Source organism: Myotis nattereri (assembly GCF_964212035.1).
Source record: "Myotis nattereri genome assembly, chromosome: 9".
Classification (NCBI taxonomy): domain Eukaryota; kingdom Metazoa; phylum Chordata; class Mammalia; order Chiroptera; family Vespertilionidae; genus Myotis; species Myotis nattereri.
The window spans coordinates 71,346,901-71,362,561 of record NC_138084.1 but is presented as its reverse complement, the minus strand read 5'-3'; the positions used below and the strand labels follow the sequence as shown (position 1 = coordinate 71,362,561).

At 38.8% G+C, this 15,661-nt stretch overlaps 1 protein-coding gene across 1 annotated transcript in view; it reads right to left on the bottom strand.

Moving 5' to 3' along the window:
• The window catches only part of GUCY1A2 (guanylate cyclase 1 soluble subunit alpha 2), a gene marked incomplete at its 5' end in the record, with an annotated part of 274,517 nt that overhangs the window by 224,228 nt on the left and 34,628 nt on the right, over positions 1–15,661 (bottom strand). Inside the window, one exon of the mRNA XM_081098790.1 lies at positions 8,270–8,391. Within this exon, the coding sequence (XP_080954916.1) occupies positions 8,270–8,391 (122 nt within the window). The remainder of the gene's footprint in view (positions 1–8,269; positions 8,392–15,661) is intronic.

Sequence of the window (15,661 nt, the reverse complement as noted above, 5' to 3'; positions counted from 1 at the left end):
AAAAGCATAAATTCAGCAATGTTAAAATAAAAATTGATGTTTTCAGAGTTGGCTTTTCCTCTCCTTTTCGCTGTCTAGTTCTGGACAAGATTCAATCCTGGCCAGTATGTATGAGTCAGAAATTACTTGAGCATCCTTGCTTATGAAAATCACATTTGTTTTTTCCTCAAACGACTACTATGTATGTCCTACTGGTTTCTTTTCATATCTGTAACCAACACTCCCCTAACTTCAAATGACATCGTCCCTCATACCATGCATGATTTATCTCTTCTGTGGGGACTCACAGCTGGGTCTTCTGACTCCCCTTCTCTATGGAAGGGAAGCCTGATCCTTCTAGGCCCAACCATTCTCTATGTCCCATCCACCTACCCCAACTGAGTCTGCACCATAACAGTGGTGGATAGCAATGTGCAAGCTGTCCACACAGATACAATAACATTCTGATGAGTTACATCTTCTCTCTTCTGGCAAGAAAATTACTATCTCTCATCTTAAAGTTAAGACTAGACATGTTAGAAATACAGGGGGGAAAAAATGGGCATTATCTGTTGTTAGGCCAGAAATCAGAAGTTTGGCCTCAATCATATAACATTTGAACACCTAACTACCTACTATTATTGGTAATAAAAATAGGAAAGAAGAATTATGAAATACCTAGAAAAATCATACACAATACATAACCATCCATAGTTCTCTGTATAGAAAAGAAAACATATGGGAATATTTCATATGGGGTTCATGAAAAACAAATCAAGAGAGATCAATATATTTACTTTTAAAAAATAGACTGCCAATGAGATAAAGGGAATGTACCATATATAAAAACCTTAATTTTAAAAGCATCTTTATTGGAAAACATAAATTTCTACTCACCAAATTAATTAAATAGACTGTGATAGAAATGCTGCTAAAAAAAACAACTTTAAATTGACTGGAGATCTGAATTGGAGATCTAAACTCAAGGCTAATAAGAATGACAACTCATCTAGCATAAAACCTAGGATGTTTGAACTTAACTGTAACCTTACTTAAAATTTTCATTAATGTGCAGGACATATAAATAGCACATTATTAAAATGTATAGTTGAGTCAAAATTAGAGTTATGCAGCAAAAAAGAAATTAAACCCATAGGCAAGAAATGAGTAATTTAATGAATAACAGTCATCAAATATAAAGGGAAAAGTGAAGGGAAAAGGAAGGTGGTATGTTCACTTGAGCTAAAAGATTCAAAAACCAAAAAATAAAAAAAAAAGTATTTAAGTTAAAAAGCAAATGTGCCAAATCATTATGAATTCATTCTATGAGATGGCAACAGAAATGAGCTATGAGTTTGACATGTGAAATTACATGGACCCACAATCATTTTACATAGTAAGAAAAGAATAAACTTCTTTCTAACTCAGAGAAAAAACAAAACAAAATAATGGCTGTTCTTTAGTAATAGATTCGGTCAAGGGTTCAGTGAGTCATGCAGCAGACCCTTCCATCAGATTCAGTCTTCCTGCCTTCCCACCAGCTAATGGTGTGACCCAACACAGGCAGCTTGACCTATCTGTGCTTCCATTTCTTCTCTTCTAAGTCAGACATAATTTTCCCCAGAATTTTGCTGATACTAAAAAGAAGTGATATGATCTCCTGATAAAAGAGCAATAATAGGTTTTTAAGAGCCTTGAGAAACCTGTTATGAGAGTTTTAGTTAAGTGAGTTGGCTCACTGGCCACTGATAGTGTTGAAAGGAATTAAACCATGGCAAGCTGAGGACTAGGAGAGAATAATGATATTAGCAAAGACTGCTTATGGTGTCTTATACTTTAAACATCGTCAACAAATAGGATTACAAGTCATATCACTTCGAAGTGATACCCAAATTCCTAAGAGATTTTATTTCCCACTGTATAATGCTGACTAACTCCATTCTGGGAACTTACGTTTTTGTTTTTTTACCAAATCAAAGGGAAAGATTCTACTTATCAGTACCATGAATCATTTATGCTAAACATCTGACCATAAATTTTTAAGCAGTATATAAATTCAGTTATAAAATCTTGAAAATTCACCCAGAATGAAAAACAGAAAAACAATATTCTTATAGTTTGCATATGTTGAAATTTTAAGGTGATAGCAGGTACTATTTTTGTTTATTAAAAGGGAAAACACACATCTATTAGAATGACTAAAATCCAAAATCTGATGACACCAGTTTCTAGAGCGGAAGAAGAGAATGGTACAGCCATTTTGGAATACACTTTGATCATTTCTTTTTATTTTTTTATTTTTTTATTTTTTTTTTTTTAGTTTATTGTTTTTTTAAAGAAAGGAAGAGGAAGAGAGAGAGAGAAACATTGATGTGTGAATGCAACATCCCTTGGGTGCCTCCTACAAGCCCCCTGTCTCTAAACTGAAAATGATCCAAATTACAATGAAATTGTACTCTCAATACCAATGAGATACAGTCTTAAACATTTTTGGTACTACTGGTCACATATAAAAAGTTTCCGAGGTATATTTGAAATAGTAATGAGCTAAGTAAAATGCAATATCATGACAATTATCATAACGGAGAGAAATAGAGAGACTTGTATAATTAGCTTTAGAATGGTCATGTAAAGTCAATCACATTCCAACAACTCTGCATAAAGTAGTGAAAATAATGTGGGGTTTACCCTGGCCAGGTAGTTCAGTTGGTTAAAGTGCCATCCCTACATGCCAACGTTGTGGGTTTGATTCCCAGTCAGGGCACATTTAAGAATCAATGAATATATAAATAAGGGGGAGAGACAGAGAGAGAGAAACATCGATGTGAGAGAGACACATCAATTGGCTGCCTGCTCCTGCATGAACCCCGATCCGGCGGGATCTAGCCTGCGACTGAAGTATGTGCCCTTGACGGGACTCTAACCCTTCAGTCCCGAGGCTGACGCTCTATCCACTGAGCCAAATCAGGTAGTGCTCAATTAAAAAAAAAAATGTTTTAAAGAAAGCGGGGTTTGGTATCAGACTGACATGGGCTTAATTCCTGCTTTTTGTGGCTTGTCCTCACTGACAAGTTCATGGCTCTCAGCATGTCTCCTCACCTAGAAAACTGAGCAATATTGACCCCCCCAGGTATTATGTAAACATTCTTCTGTGAATATTCAATAATAAGAGCAAACACTTATGAAATATTGTTATGTGTCAGGCTTCATGATATATAAATACTTTATATAAATTATTTAATTTTCCAAACAACTTTAGGAGGTATGGAATTATATCACCCCCATTTTACAGATTAGGAATATGAAGTGTGAAAGATTACATAACCCATTCCAGTTCACACAATTAATAAGCAGTGGAGCTTTGCTTTCAGCACAAGTAGTCTGGCTCCTTTTTGCTCCAAACCACTATATTGTAATACCATTATTAAATCAGTTAATAAACTAGGGGCCTCCCAACCACCTTAACTCCAATTCATCTCATTAAACTATGGACCTTATCTACTTTTAATGAGAGAGGAAAAATGATCACTTACCAACTTATAGTAACAAAAACTATACTGGCAGAATTTACTTATTGCTACCCATCTTAATTCCTCAATAAAGCCAGTAAATGGTTATTACACCAAGTAGCCCTTCAAGGTGCTAAATATGTTAAACATTTTCCAGCTCACTAAAAAATCATATGAGTAAGAGTTATTCTAAGAAAACCCCAAGGTAATCTTAACCCTAAGTAAGGCTGGCTAATTCTTCAGTTTTATGGCCAATTAAAAGGCTCTAGCTGCACATTCAGAATCACAATAAAACCAAAAAGTACATACAAGTTAACATGTAAGCAACAAGCTATTGCTTATAAAAAAACAAACAATGTAAAGCTCCAGACCAGCTCATGATTCTAGAATCTGTGGCATTTTGTGGAGAGCTCTGATTTCATAGTATTTCAGAGTCCTTGAGGCCAGGAAAATACCATGAGGTAGAAGCCCCAATAGTCATCTCCTCCTTCCTCCTCACCTTCCCAACAAATAATCCCATGGCAACATTACTGGGATTCTGACTTTACACATGCTAAGTCTTTGGAGACAACAAAGCCCCACTCTAACAGAAGACCTGCGAAACAGACAACTTGAATGAATACTCCTTCACAATCCATGTCCTTCCTGATTATTTTGAGAGAAAACACACTTAACAAGGGCAGTATAAGGCTATGCTTTGTTAATACTTAGTAAATAACTCATACCTATTAAAATATCAAACCTTAGTTCGCTACATTTCATAAGCAAATAAATTACCTAGAGATCTCATTTCTATCCTAGTGTGGAATGCCTTTTCCTACACCATCGCCTCCAACTCATAGCTCTTGATGCTATACCAAAACACCCACCACCCCTTTAATAACATTATAACGGAAATAGTCATCACCCCTGATTATTTTAAATTGCATGATGGCAAAGGGAGCTATGCATTTTATCATCCTTCTCCCTTAACTCTTCCCCACAATATTACCTAAATCCACACCACAGTACCAGGTGGCACCATGTGGTATAGACCCTTTCATGCTTTATCTTAGAGACTTCATTGTACCACTCAACCATTACATCTCCCAAGAAAATTCTCAATGCTGCAACTCACAGGCTCATAAATACATTTTTACTACTTAACTGGAGCTAAAAAATGAGCTTTGTGGGTTATGGCTGGGAAAGGTTTACATTTTTCAGACAACCAAAATTAGGAGATTATTTTGGTATGCAAAAGACGTCCACCAAATAAAGCAATAAATTTAACACTAAAAGCCTTTATCAGGGAGAGCATGGTTCACAACCATCTTTCTTTGTACAGCCTTTCCCCAGGGTTTAAAGCTTCGTTAGGCTGCTACACTGCATTATCCCAACGACTGCCAGAGCCCCAAAATGAGGCGAATAGATGACAAGGAGCAGTCTGTACTTAATATCCCTAATTTGTAAATGATGAGACAGAAATAGCAACAACCGGTTTCTAAGCCAACAAAAGAGAAATAAATGGTGAAAATCTCGCTGATTGGAAAAAGTCCTTTCCCATTAGCAGCAGGCATGGACCGCTCTGTAATGTGCATGCGCTTTTTCGGGGAGTCCTGGGGAAGCTGGGACTGAGCAAACACAGGACAGAGGCACCACTGGCCTTCTGTAGCAAGCTCGCTCCATCTCTTCAGGCGCCTCTTTCTTATTCCATGCCAACCACTAGATTCAAACGCCAACCTGAAAAGCCAATAAATAATCAAACTATCTACAGGAGTATAGTAAATCAATAGAGATGGTCCCTCTAAAAAAAGTAAAATTTGCTACTCTGATCATATTTTCTGACCTATGACTTTAAAGCTTTTTCCTTAATAGGTGAAATATAAATAACATAGAGATGAGTGAGCAAACACATTTCTAGCCTCTACCATTTCTAGGTTAAGAAGGTGAGAAAAATATGTATTTCCCAATCCCACCTATGTTCCAACCACTTTCCCCAAAGGTAATGAATATAAATCGTAGGGTTGGAAAACTGCCCGCTGGCATCCACAAAGAAGGTTTCCAAACAGCAAAATTTCTCCTAAACTGGTTGAAACTACTTCTCCATGCCAAACTCCCCACACTCAAACAAAGCAAAAACAACTTCCTTTCTTGTGTAGTGGTTTTCTGTCCAGTGAGTTAATCAACTCTTGCATGCTCATAAATTATTACACAAGAGAATTTAAATGTAATTTTTTAAAAAGATAAAATCTAAGCAAACCAAAATTAATCATAGTTCAATGACTTGTTAAAAACAAAAGTCTCATTGAGCCCTGGCTGGGTGCCTCCGCTGTTTAGAGCATTGTCCCAATATGCTAAGTTACGGGTTTCAATCCCTGGACACATATAAGAAGCAACCAATGATTGCATAAACAAAGTGGAACAACAAAATGATATATTTATATTTTCTCTCTCTCTCTCTCAAATCGATTTTTTTAAAAATGGGGGGAAAGCACAAAGCTTCCATTGAATATGACCAGTAAAGCTGTTACCTTTGTCCTCAGAGAGTCAATATTTCAAGAGTTATGAAAGGACGTTATTCGAAAGAGAACAGCTATCTCGTAGGCCCATAATTACCAGGCCAGCATCTGGTCAACAAGTGCAGGCATTTAGTTCTACTCGTCAGAAATTTAAATTTTACAAGATCGCACTTCTTACAGTTTAGGAACAACCCATGATTACGCAGAGGGGGAAGTGTTTCTTTTCTAGAACAAATGTATTATTTACAGAAATCCAAAACCTGATATACAGTCATCTTCTAAATTATAAGTACCTAGCTAAATCTACTCACTCCCTAACATCATCCGGTAGCACACGACCTGTTGTTCTTTCCACTCACTACTTACCCTGTATCTCATGGCTACTGCTGAAGGGCAACTAAGCTGCTCTGGGCCACAGCGTCACCTGGTGGTTGCCATGCCAAATTGGCTGACCTAGGTTTCTTTGCGGACTTGGGCACACTTGCTTGCAAGTCATGGTTCAGATGCCACTAGTACTCCTTATATGTTTAGTATCTTGAACACCTCATACTCTCTCTAAACCACTGATTCTCAAGGTAGGGAGCAAAAGAAAAGGAGATGTAAAGTACAAGGAAATGTTTATAAATGAATAAGAGCAACTTTCCAAAATACTATGCCCTGGCCGGTTCGGCTCAGTGGATAGCGCATTGGCCTGCAGACAGAAGGGTCCCAGGTTTGATTCCGGTCAAGGGCACATGCCTGGGTTGCGGGCTCGATCCCCTATGGGGGGGGGGGTGCAGGAGGCAGCTGATCCATGATTATCTCTCTCTCATCATCGATGTTTCTATCTCTCTCTCCCTCTCTCTTCCTCTCTGAAATCAATAAAAATATATTAAAAAAAAATACTAAACATCCCCCAGCCAAGATTCTGATACATCCTTCTTTGGGGCACCCCTTGAAAATCACAATGTGTCCAGAGAAAAAGAAGTTAATGATGGGAGAGTCCTTGAAAATACAAAATCAGAAAACTGTGAACAGCCCATCTCCCTCCTCCTTTATTCTCATCCTTCATCTGCTCCAATAATAGGATTTACTTGGGGCACAGCATTCCCACAGTTGTACCAAGATTGAGGTAAGTATACATTTGGCCTTCCTTTTCACTGTCTTGCAGCTATTATAGACAAACTACATACACATCTATATGCCTCCCCTCACAAAATCTCCATGTTCTCAGTACAATATTTTGTGTTTACTAAGATACTTAGAATGAAAATGTAGTCATGGATTCTGGAGTCCCAGCTTGAGTGTAAAAGCCATATCTATCTTTAGGAGTCAGATATGTTTAGAAAAATCTCGGTTGAAGTCACCTGGGATCTGTTTGTGAAAGGGACTCGGATGTCTCCAGGGAAAGTACTTACTCTAAAGGGAGAGAAAATCAGGCAAACCACATTGCCCAGTCTCTATCGCCTGACTCTGAGGGAAATGTCATTCTGAGCTCTCCCTGGAGTCAGTCACTACGAGTTCTTGTCCTTGCCACCACTTCATGGATTCCTGTCTCAGTCATAAGGAAAAAGGAGGATTCAAAAAAATTTGAAAGAGATTATTCTTCACTAAAAACCTCTGTAAGACATTAGGGCAAGATGTGTTCCTGCTGTGGTATCTACTTGGCATATAATACAACATAGGTCTCACATACCAAGAATAGCACAGACTACAGTGTGATAGTATGGTTCGTCATGGTCCCTTGATGCCGAGTGCATGACGAAGTGCAGTTTCCAACAGCACCCCTAAGTCATTTGGGGAGCACCCAAAAACAGCACCTCTGTCATAAATACTAGTATCTTTAAGATGGACACACATACTACCACACAGGGCACACAGACCTCAGGAGATGACCTGCCCACTGCCTCTGAGTCCACTGTGAGTACCCATGACCTATTCTCCCAGCCACAAACAGAGCTTTCCAGAAATAGTGGAGTAATCATAACAGAAATAATAGCATATGGGCTTGGAGAGGACAGAAAGATCCTCAATTTTAGTCGAGTTTAAGCATACTTTAAAAAGTTTCCCTGGAACGTAATTTTATTATAATGTTTTTCAATCTCTAAGTAAATGCCACATATCATTTTCACTTAAACATCTTCAGGAGTATTGAAATTAAATCACTTGAAGACAAGGGCTCAATCTGCCGTAGCTTCAATTAACTGAACTTCCCATTAGTAGAAAATAAAACATTCACACCTTTACTTTTCCTGTTCTCCTCATTCATTTACTCTTAACCATATAAACACATAGTTAATATACCGAGCATATTAGCAGTGCACTGAAGAATTCCCGAGATGTCCTCGATTTCCTCTTTGTTGGAATGGTCTGCATAGGAGCATCTGTTGGAGATATTGTGGAAATTCTTTTCTGCATCCCTATAACTAAGAAGAAAACAAAATCAGCATATGGAGACAAATGTCAGAGCATCTGCGAAGGCACTCATATACATACGCACAAATGCACGTGCTCTGTGCTCTCAGCATAATCACATTTTAAAATAACTGAACCTTTAAGACATAATTTATGACATTACCCACCATTAACATCAGCAATAGCAGAGTGGACCTGGAACTGGAGACAATCATTAATAAGGAAGCTATGTTTGGGGGGAAAAAATAAATGAGGAAAACCAGAAGGTAGATGAGCTTTATGTAACTAACGTTTCCTTATGTGAGTATTTCATAGCTGCTGGTAATCTGTTTCTATACACAACTTGCCTAGAGGAAGAATTAACACCACTAATTTGGTGCATTGGCACCAACTGTGTTGAAAGCAAATACATCTTAACCTCTATCACAGACAGTCAGGAAGACAGCGTGGTGCTTGGATAATAAGCAAACAAATTGGAGGCTGACAGAATTTCAATCATGGTCTCACCATTTTCTTTTTGGATTAACAAAATCAATATGCAATATTATATTAGTTTCAGGTATACAACAGGGCTATTCAACATTAATATACGTAACAAAGTGGTCACCATGCTACGTCCAGCACCCATCTGTCATCATCCAAGGTTGTTGCGATATTATTGACTAGATGCCCTGTGCTGCACATTGCAGCCCTGTGACTTACGTTATAACTGAAACTGGGTACGTCTCGTGCCCCTTCACGGTTTCTACCATTTTCTATCTGTGAGACTGGGGACAAGTAAGCTCATCTCTGTTAGTCTAACTTTCCTCCCTCATAAAATGGGGATGATTCCTAGGGTTGTTGTGCGGACGGAAGGACAGAATGCTGTAACCAGATGTTGACTGGAACTTCTCCGGCGGCTCTGACTTAAAGCTAAGGCACCAAAGCTCCCACATTCCAAAAGAGAAGCCAAGGAGACCAGACGTCTCCAGAACCTCAGCAATGACTAAAGAGCCACTGCCACTGTCACCCGCCACCATGTCACAGAAGCGAAGAGACATACAAAAAGGAAAAGGAAATCCTCAGAAGAGCCACTGGCCTAGGAAGAGAGCTTTGTTATCGTTTTCCCCTCCCCCATGAGGAAAGGAGAGCAGGGGGGTGCTCCCTGTGGAAGCCCAGCTGCTGAGAGAGCTTGGGGCTTGGATGTCTCACTCCTCAGCAGACATCTACTGTCTGAAGCAAAGTAGGGCCCATCCATGCGCCTCACTGAGGACATCATAGCCAAGAAAGGACTATTGCAACAACCAGTGCGGTTTTCCGGTCCATTCTCACCTGACACCTCACATCGGAAGAGAACGGGACCTAGAGAGGAGTGGCCTGGAGTGTCGGAGTGAACAGCCACATCACACCTGCTCGGCACTGCTTTGCGCGTTCCTCAGGCCAAGCCGGCCCAGGCACAGAGGGATATAAGAGTGAGATGGGGCATGAGATTAAAGATTTCAGTTGGTCTGAAGTGGACTTTAAACGCCCTGAATGTACCTGGAAAACAGAGTGATGTGCCCACGCTAATACTGAAGGGGACTCATGCTAACATGTTCGATGTGATTGGAGAGAAAAAGTAAAATGGCTTAATGGTTGTACACCTTACTGAGATCTGACTTCAAAAAAGTTACGCAAAACGCATACTATAGTTTCTAGAATGCAGTAATCAGTCAATAAAAGGTGGAAAGGGGAACATGGGTGTTAAACATAGACGAAGAAAGTATTATTTTTAAATCAAGGGCCACCATTTTCAAATATTTTTGTCACAGCCTCGATTTATTCATCTATACAATGATTCTGTGAAATAGAGGATTAGGATTAAATAAAATAACAGATGTAAAGTGCCCCATGTATTGCCTCCAACACAGGGAGCAATCAATAGATATTAGCTTTCATCTGACTTCTTGTTTTTATTCCATGAGATAGTTATTTTTTGTAAATATATAAAAACACTAGATCATGTTTTAGATTAAAAAAAATCTATAACCACAAAATCTGACCATGGAAGCATAAGTAATACCATCGAAGTTTGTTTCCAGAATAATCAGAGTTCACCCACTCCTAATTTTACTTCTAATGTTCTATTGAAATTATTCTAGCTTAGTCCCCACCCAATTGTCAAAAGAAAGAGAACAGAAGGTTGGCTGTATAAAACAAACACAGGGCCCACAGTGATGATTGGAGTAATAGAATTTAATTTTAGATGACTATAGGAAATGGCATTCCAGGCCAATATGAGGTTGGCAGCAGTCCTACCCAGGGTATTAGCACAACAATGCTAATTCTGGCAAAAAAAAAAAAAAAAGTTAATGTCATCATTCTAAATACATATTTCTTTATCCTTTCATGTTAAAATCTATAATGAACATAAAAACTAAAAAGAGTGATTATCATGTGTTTTCCAATCATGGTTTTAAATAAATCTCTGCTTTGTCTACACTGCCATAGTAACCCACTTTTGTGAGCTACAGACCAGTAGGAGTAATGCCGTATAAACATGAGTGACAGTAGTTGGGTTAGGCACTCCAGAGGCAGAAATTTAGGTTAAAAAAATTCCAAACTCTGTAAGAAGAAAGTGGTAGCTAGAACATGAGGGGGGCATGCTGACGTTTAGCTCCGGATGCTAAACAACTGATTCCAGACTTTAAAGGCTCAAGGAGGCCAGGGGAAGGACGTAGCAATGAAAAATGAGGAGCTAGGAGCCAGGTACTAATGGCGGTAGCAATTCAACAAATGAACTGATTATCCTTGTGTGCCAGGCACTGTACTACTGTATATGATTATATGACTTTACATATCATTATCATTAATATTTTATTCAAACTTTACCCCAACCCTATAATCAGTAGCCTTTTAAAAATAAGAAAAGCGAGGCTCAGAGTGGTTAAGTAATCTGTCCAGGATCAAAGGTAGAATCTAACTTTTAAGTCTAATGTATCTGGTATGCCTGCTTCCAAAGCACATTTTCTCAGTCCCTGCTCTATACTACACAACAAAGAAGCACAGAGAGAAGGAAGGGCAGAAGACAGTATCCAGAATGACATCAGCCATAAATGTCATCGTAAAGCAGATTTTCCTCCATCCTGACTTCCTTTCTGTTCCCAGGGGAACCCTGGTATCTCCTACTTACCCATTTTCTTCTCAGTATTCTTTCCGCCGGATGTGGCCCAAAAACCTAGTCCATTCCCCTAGAGGCTTGAGTTAAAGCAGCACAAGCGTGTACACTCAATGCTCCCTTTTCTCATTCTAGGTTGAGGGAGGAGAAGACAACTATGCTACACAAGCAAGAAGCTATCCAAGTGAGCATGCTTGTGTGGAATTCATACAGTAATCAAAAGGTACCATAAGATCAATCTGACACACAGTGGCAGAACATTAAGCATTAATGGAAAACTATGCAAATAAGTCAAGGTAATTTAGCTATAAGGAAAAGGGTCCTGACTACTAGCACTATAATTTTAGAATTCTATTGGGCCCCAGAAATTATTCCCACCCCTCATTTTACATCTCCTTCCAAAGCATAATTTATTCTTTTATCCATTATATGCATATCTGTGTATATGCCCCTAGGGTGCAACTTATTCATTTATTCACACTTCCTCACTGTCCCCCCCAAAATTGTTAGTCCCTTCCACGTACCAAGCATTTACAAAGGTACAGAAATATAAAAGTAAGATAAATAACAAAATAATAAAATAAGTGAGCTAATACAAGTTAATGATAAGCACTATGAAAAGGAATAATGAAGAGTAATACAATAAAGAATGATCAGAGTTGGAGGTTGAGGTAGGGGATGGAGGACCACTTTAGATTGGGTGGTCAGGGAAGGTCCCTCGGAAGATATTATATTTAAACAGACACCTAAATGTATAAAAAATAATCTACACAAACATCTGGGGACAAAGCATTACAGGAAAATGAAACAGTGCATGCAAAGGCCTGGAGGTTGAGCAAGCTTGCTATAGTCGAGATACCGACAGGTGGCTGGAATGCTGGAATGGAGTGAAATAGGGGGAGTGGAAGGGGATGAAATCAGAGAGGTACACAGAGGACAGGTCACAGAAAGAATTCAGATTTTATCCGATCACAGTCAGTCTCAATATGGTTCAAAGCCAGGACTTCAAAGTGTGATCCCTCTGGGAACTCAGACATGCCAACTCTTTTGGCTGAGTTATAATAAATAAGGCCTCCCATACCGGTATCTCACCTAAAAAAAAACATAAATTTGATGCTGTGAATATAATAAAAACAAAGCAGTGTGACAATAAAAACAAAGTAGAGTTGTTTGCATGTGTTTATGTTTTATTCAGACACAAGTGATTAATAAATCTGAATTGTATTTCCAAAAAAAAATTTTTTTAAGAACGCCAATTCTTGAGCCTCTCCCAGACAACCTGATCAGGAACTGTGGAGGCGAGGCCCAGCAATCTGAGTTTCAGCAAATCTGACGGGTGATTCTGATACCTGTTAACACTTGAGAACCACTGGTCTAAAGGAAATGGTATGACCTAATATCTTAGTCATTCGGCTGCAGTGAGAATACAGTGTTAAGGGACAGGAGTAGATACCAAAAAACTAGATGGGAACCTCTAAGTGAGAGAGGACGGTGACAGTGGAGAGGAGGAGATTTATCACACCACATGAATAAATGATTTTAGTGCTCATTTTCCAATTTGAATGGTGTCTATGAATAAATAAATGAACAAGTGAATGGATAAGTTAAGGAGCAGAGCAAACGTTTAAAGATAAAGTTGCTGAGCTGCACAGAGGCTATCTTACTCCCTAATGAGAAGCTCCATCCTCTACCCCCTCCCATCCCTCCATCTGTGTGATCCTTTGAACAGCTGCTCCCTGCATTCAAGTCTAGGTCTTAGAGACTAAAAATGTCTCTGAGATGTCTATGGGCTACTGGTATATGAATTCATCAAGAGGAAGAATCATGCAATCCTGGAGCTCTAATAAATAAAGCAGGTCCAAGGGCAGAGCTTTAAAGGAGAGGAAAGGGAGGGTGTGAAGGTCAGTGGTTAGAGGCTAGATTAAGAAACTGAGAAGGGCTAGCTCCTACTCCCTGCAATCCTCTGGATTCATCACCCCAACCCCCAAGGCACTTAAAAGCTGAATTACCTCAAGACAAGCCTTAGGCCAATAACTATGGAAGAAATTGAAGCAGTCATCAAAAAGCTTCCAGCAAACAAAAGCCCAGGACCAGACGGCTTCACAGGGGAGTTTTACCAAACATTCAAGGAAGAACTAAAACCTATCCTCCTCAGACTACTACAAAAAATTCAAGAGGAAGGAACACTTCCAAGCTCATTCTATGAAACCAGCATCACCCTAATACCAAAACCAGGTAAAGACAACACAATGAAAGAGAATTACAGGCCAGTATCCCTCATGAACATAGATGCCAAAATCCTCAACAAAATCTTAGCAAATCGGATCCAGCAGTACATCAGAAAGATCATACACTATGACCAAGTAGGATTTATCCCAGGGATGCAAGGATGGTACAATATCCGCAAATCAATAAACGTGATACATCACATAAACAAATTGAAAGAAAAAAACCACATGGTCATATCAATTGATGCAGAAAAAGCATTTGACAAAATTCAACACCCATTTTTGATAAAAACTCTCAGCAAGGTGGGAGTAGAAGGATCATACCTCAACATAATAAAAGCCATATATGACAGGCCCACAGCCAACATCATACTCAATGGACAAAAACTCACACCATTTCCCCTAAGAACAGGAACAAGACAGGGAAGCCCCCTCTCACCACTCCTGTTCAACATAGTACTGGAAGTGTTAGCCATTGCAATTCGGCAAGAAGAAGAAATAAAAGGCATCCAAATTGGAAAAGAGGAAGTAAAACTGTCCTTATTTGCAGACGACATGATATTATACATACAAAACCCTAGAGACTCCATCAAAAAGCTACTAGACTTAATACATGAATTTGGCAATGTAGCAGGATACAAAATTAACCCCAAGAAATCTGAGGCATTTCTATACACCAATAGTGAACTTTCAGAAAGAGAGATTATAAAAACAATCCCGTTTACCATCGCACCTAAAAAATTAAGCTACCTAGGAATAAACTTAACTAAAGAGGTAAAAGACCTCTACTCAAAAAACTACAGTACGTTGAAAAAAGATATAGAGGAAGACATAAACAGATGGAAGAACATACCGTGTTCATGGATTGGTAGAATCAACATCATTAAAATGTCCATACTACCCAAAGCAATCTATAAATTCAACGCACTTCCCATTAAAATACCAACGGCATACTTCAGAGATCTAGAACGAACTCTCCAAAAATTCATCTGGAATAAAAAAAGACCCCAAATAGCTGCAGCAATCCTGAAAAAGAACAAAGTAGGTGGGATCTCAATGCCAGATATCAAGTTGTATTACAAAGCCACTTTTCTCAAAACTGCCTGGTACTGGTACAAGAATAGGCATATAGATCAATGGAATAGAATAGAGAGCCCAGAAATCAGCCCGAACCAATATGCTCAATTAATATTTGACAAAGGAGGCAAGAACATACAATGGAGCCAAGATAGTCTCTTCAATAAATGGTGTTGGGAAAATTGGACAGATATATGCAAGAAAATGAAACTAGACCACCAACTTACACCATACACAAAAATAAACTCAAAATGGATAAAGGACTTAAATGTACGACAGGAAACCATAAAAATTCTAGAAGAATCCAAAGGCAACAAAATCTCAGACATATGTCGAAGCAATTTCTTCACTGATACAGCTCCTAGGGCACTTGAAACTAAAGAAAAAATGAACAAATGGGACTACATCAAAATAAAAAGCTTCTGCACAGCAAAAGAAACCATCAACAAAACAACGAGAAAACCCACTGTGTGGGAAAACATATTTGCCAATGTCATATCTGATAAGGGCCTTATCTCCAAAATTTATAGGGAACTCATACAACTTATCAAAAGGAAGATAAACAATCCAATCAAAAAATGGGCAAAGGACCTAAATAGACACCTTTCAAAAGAGGACATTCAGAAAGCCAAGAGACATATGAAAACATGCTCAAAGTCACTAATCATCCGAGAGATGCAAATCAAAACAACAATGAGGTACCATCTCACACCTGTCGGACTGGCTATCATCAACAAATCAACAAACGACAAGTGCTGGAGAGGATGTGGAGAAAAAGGAACACTTGTGCACTGCTGGTGGGAATGCAGACTGGTGCAGCCACTATGGAAGACAGTATGG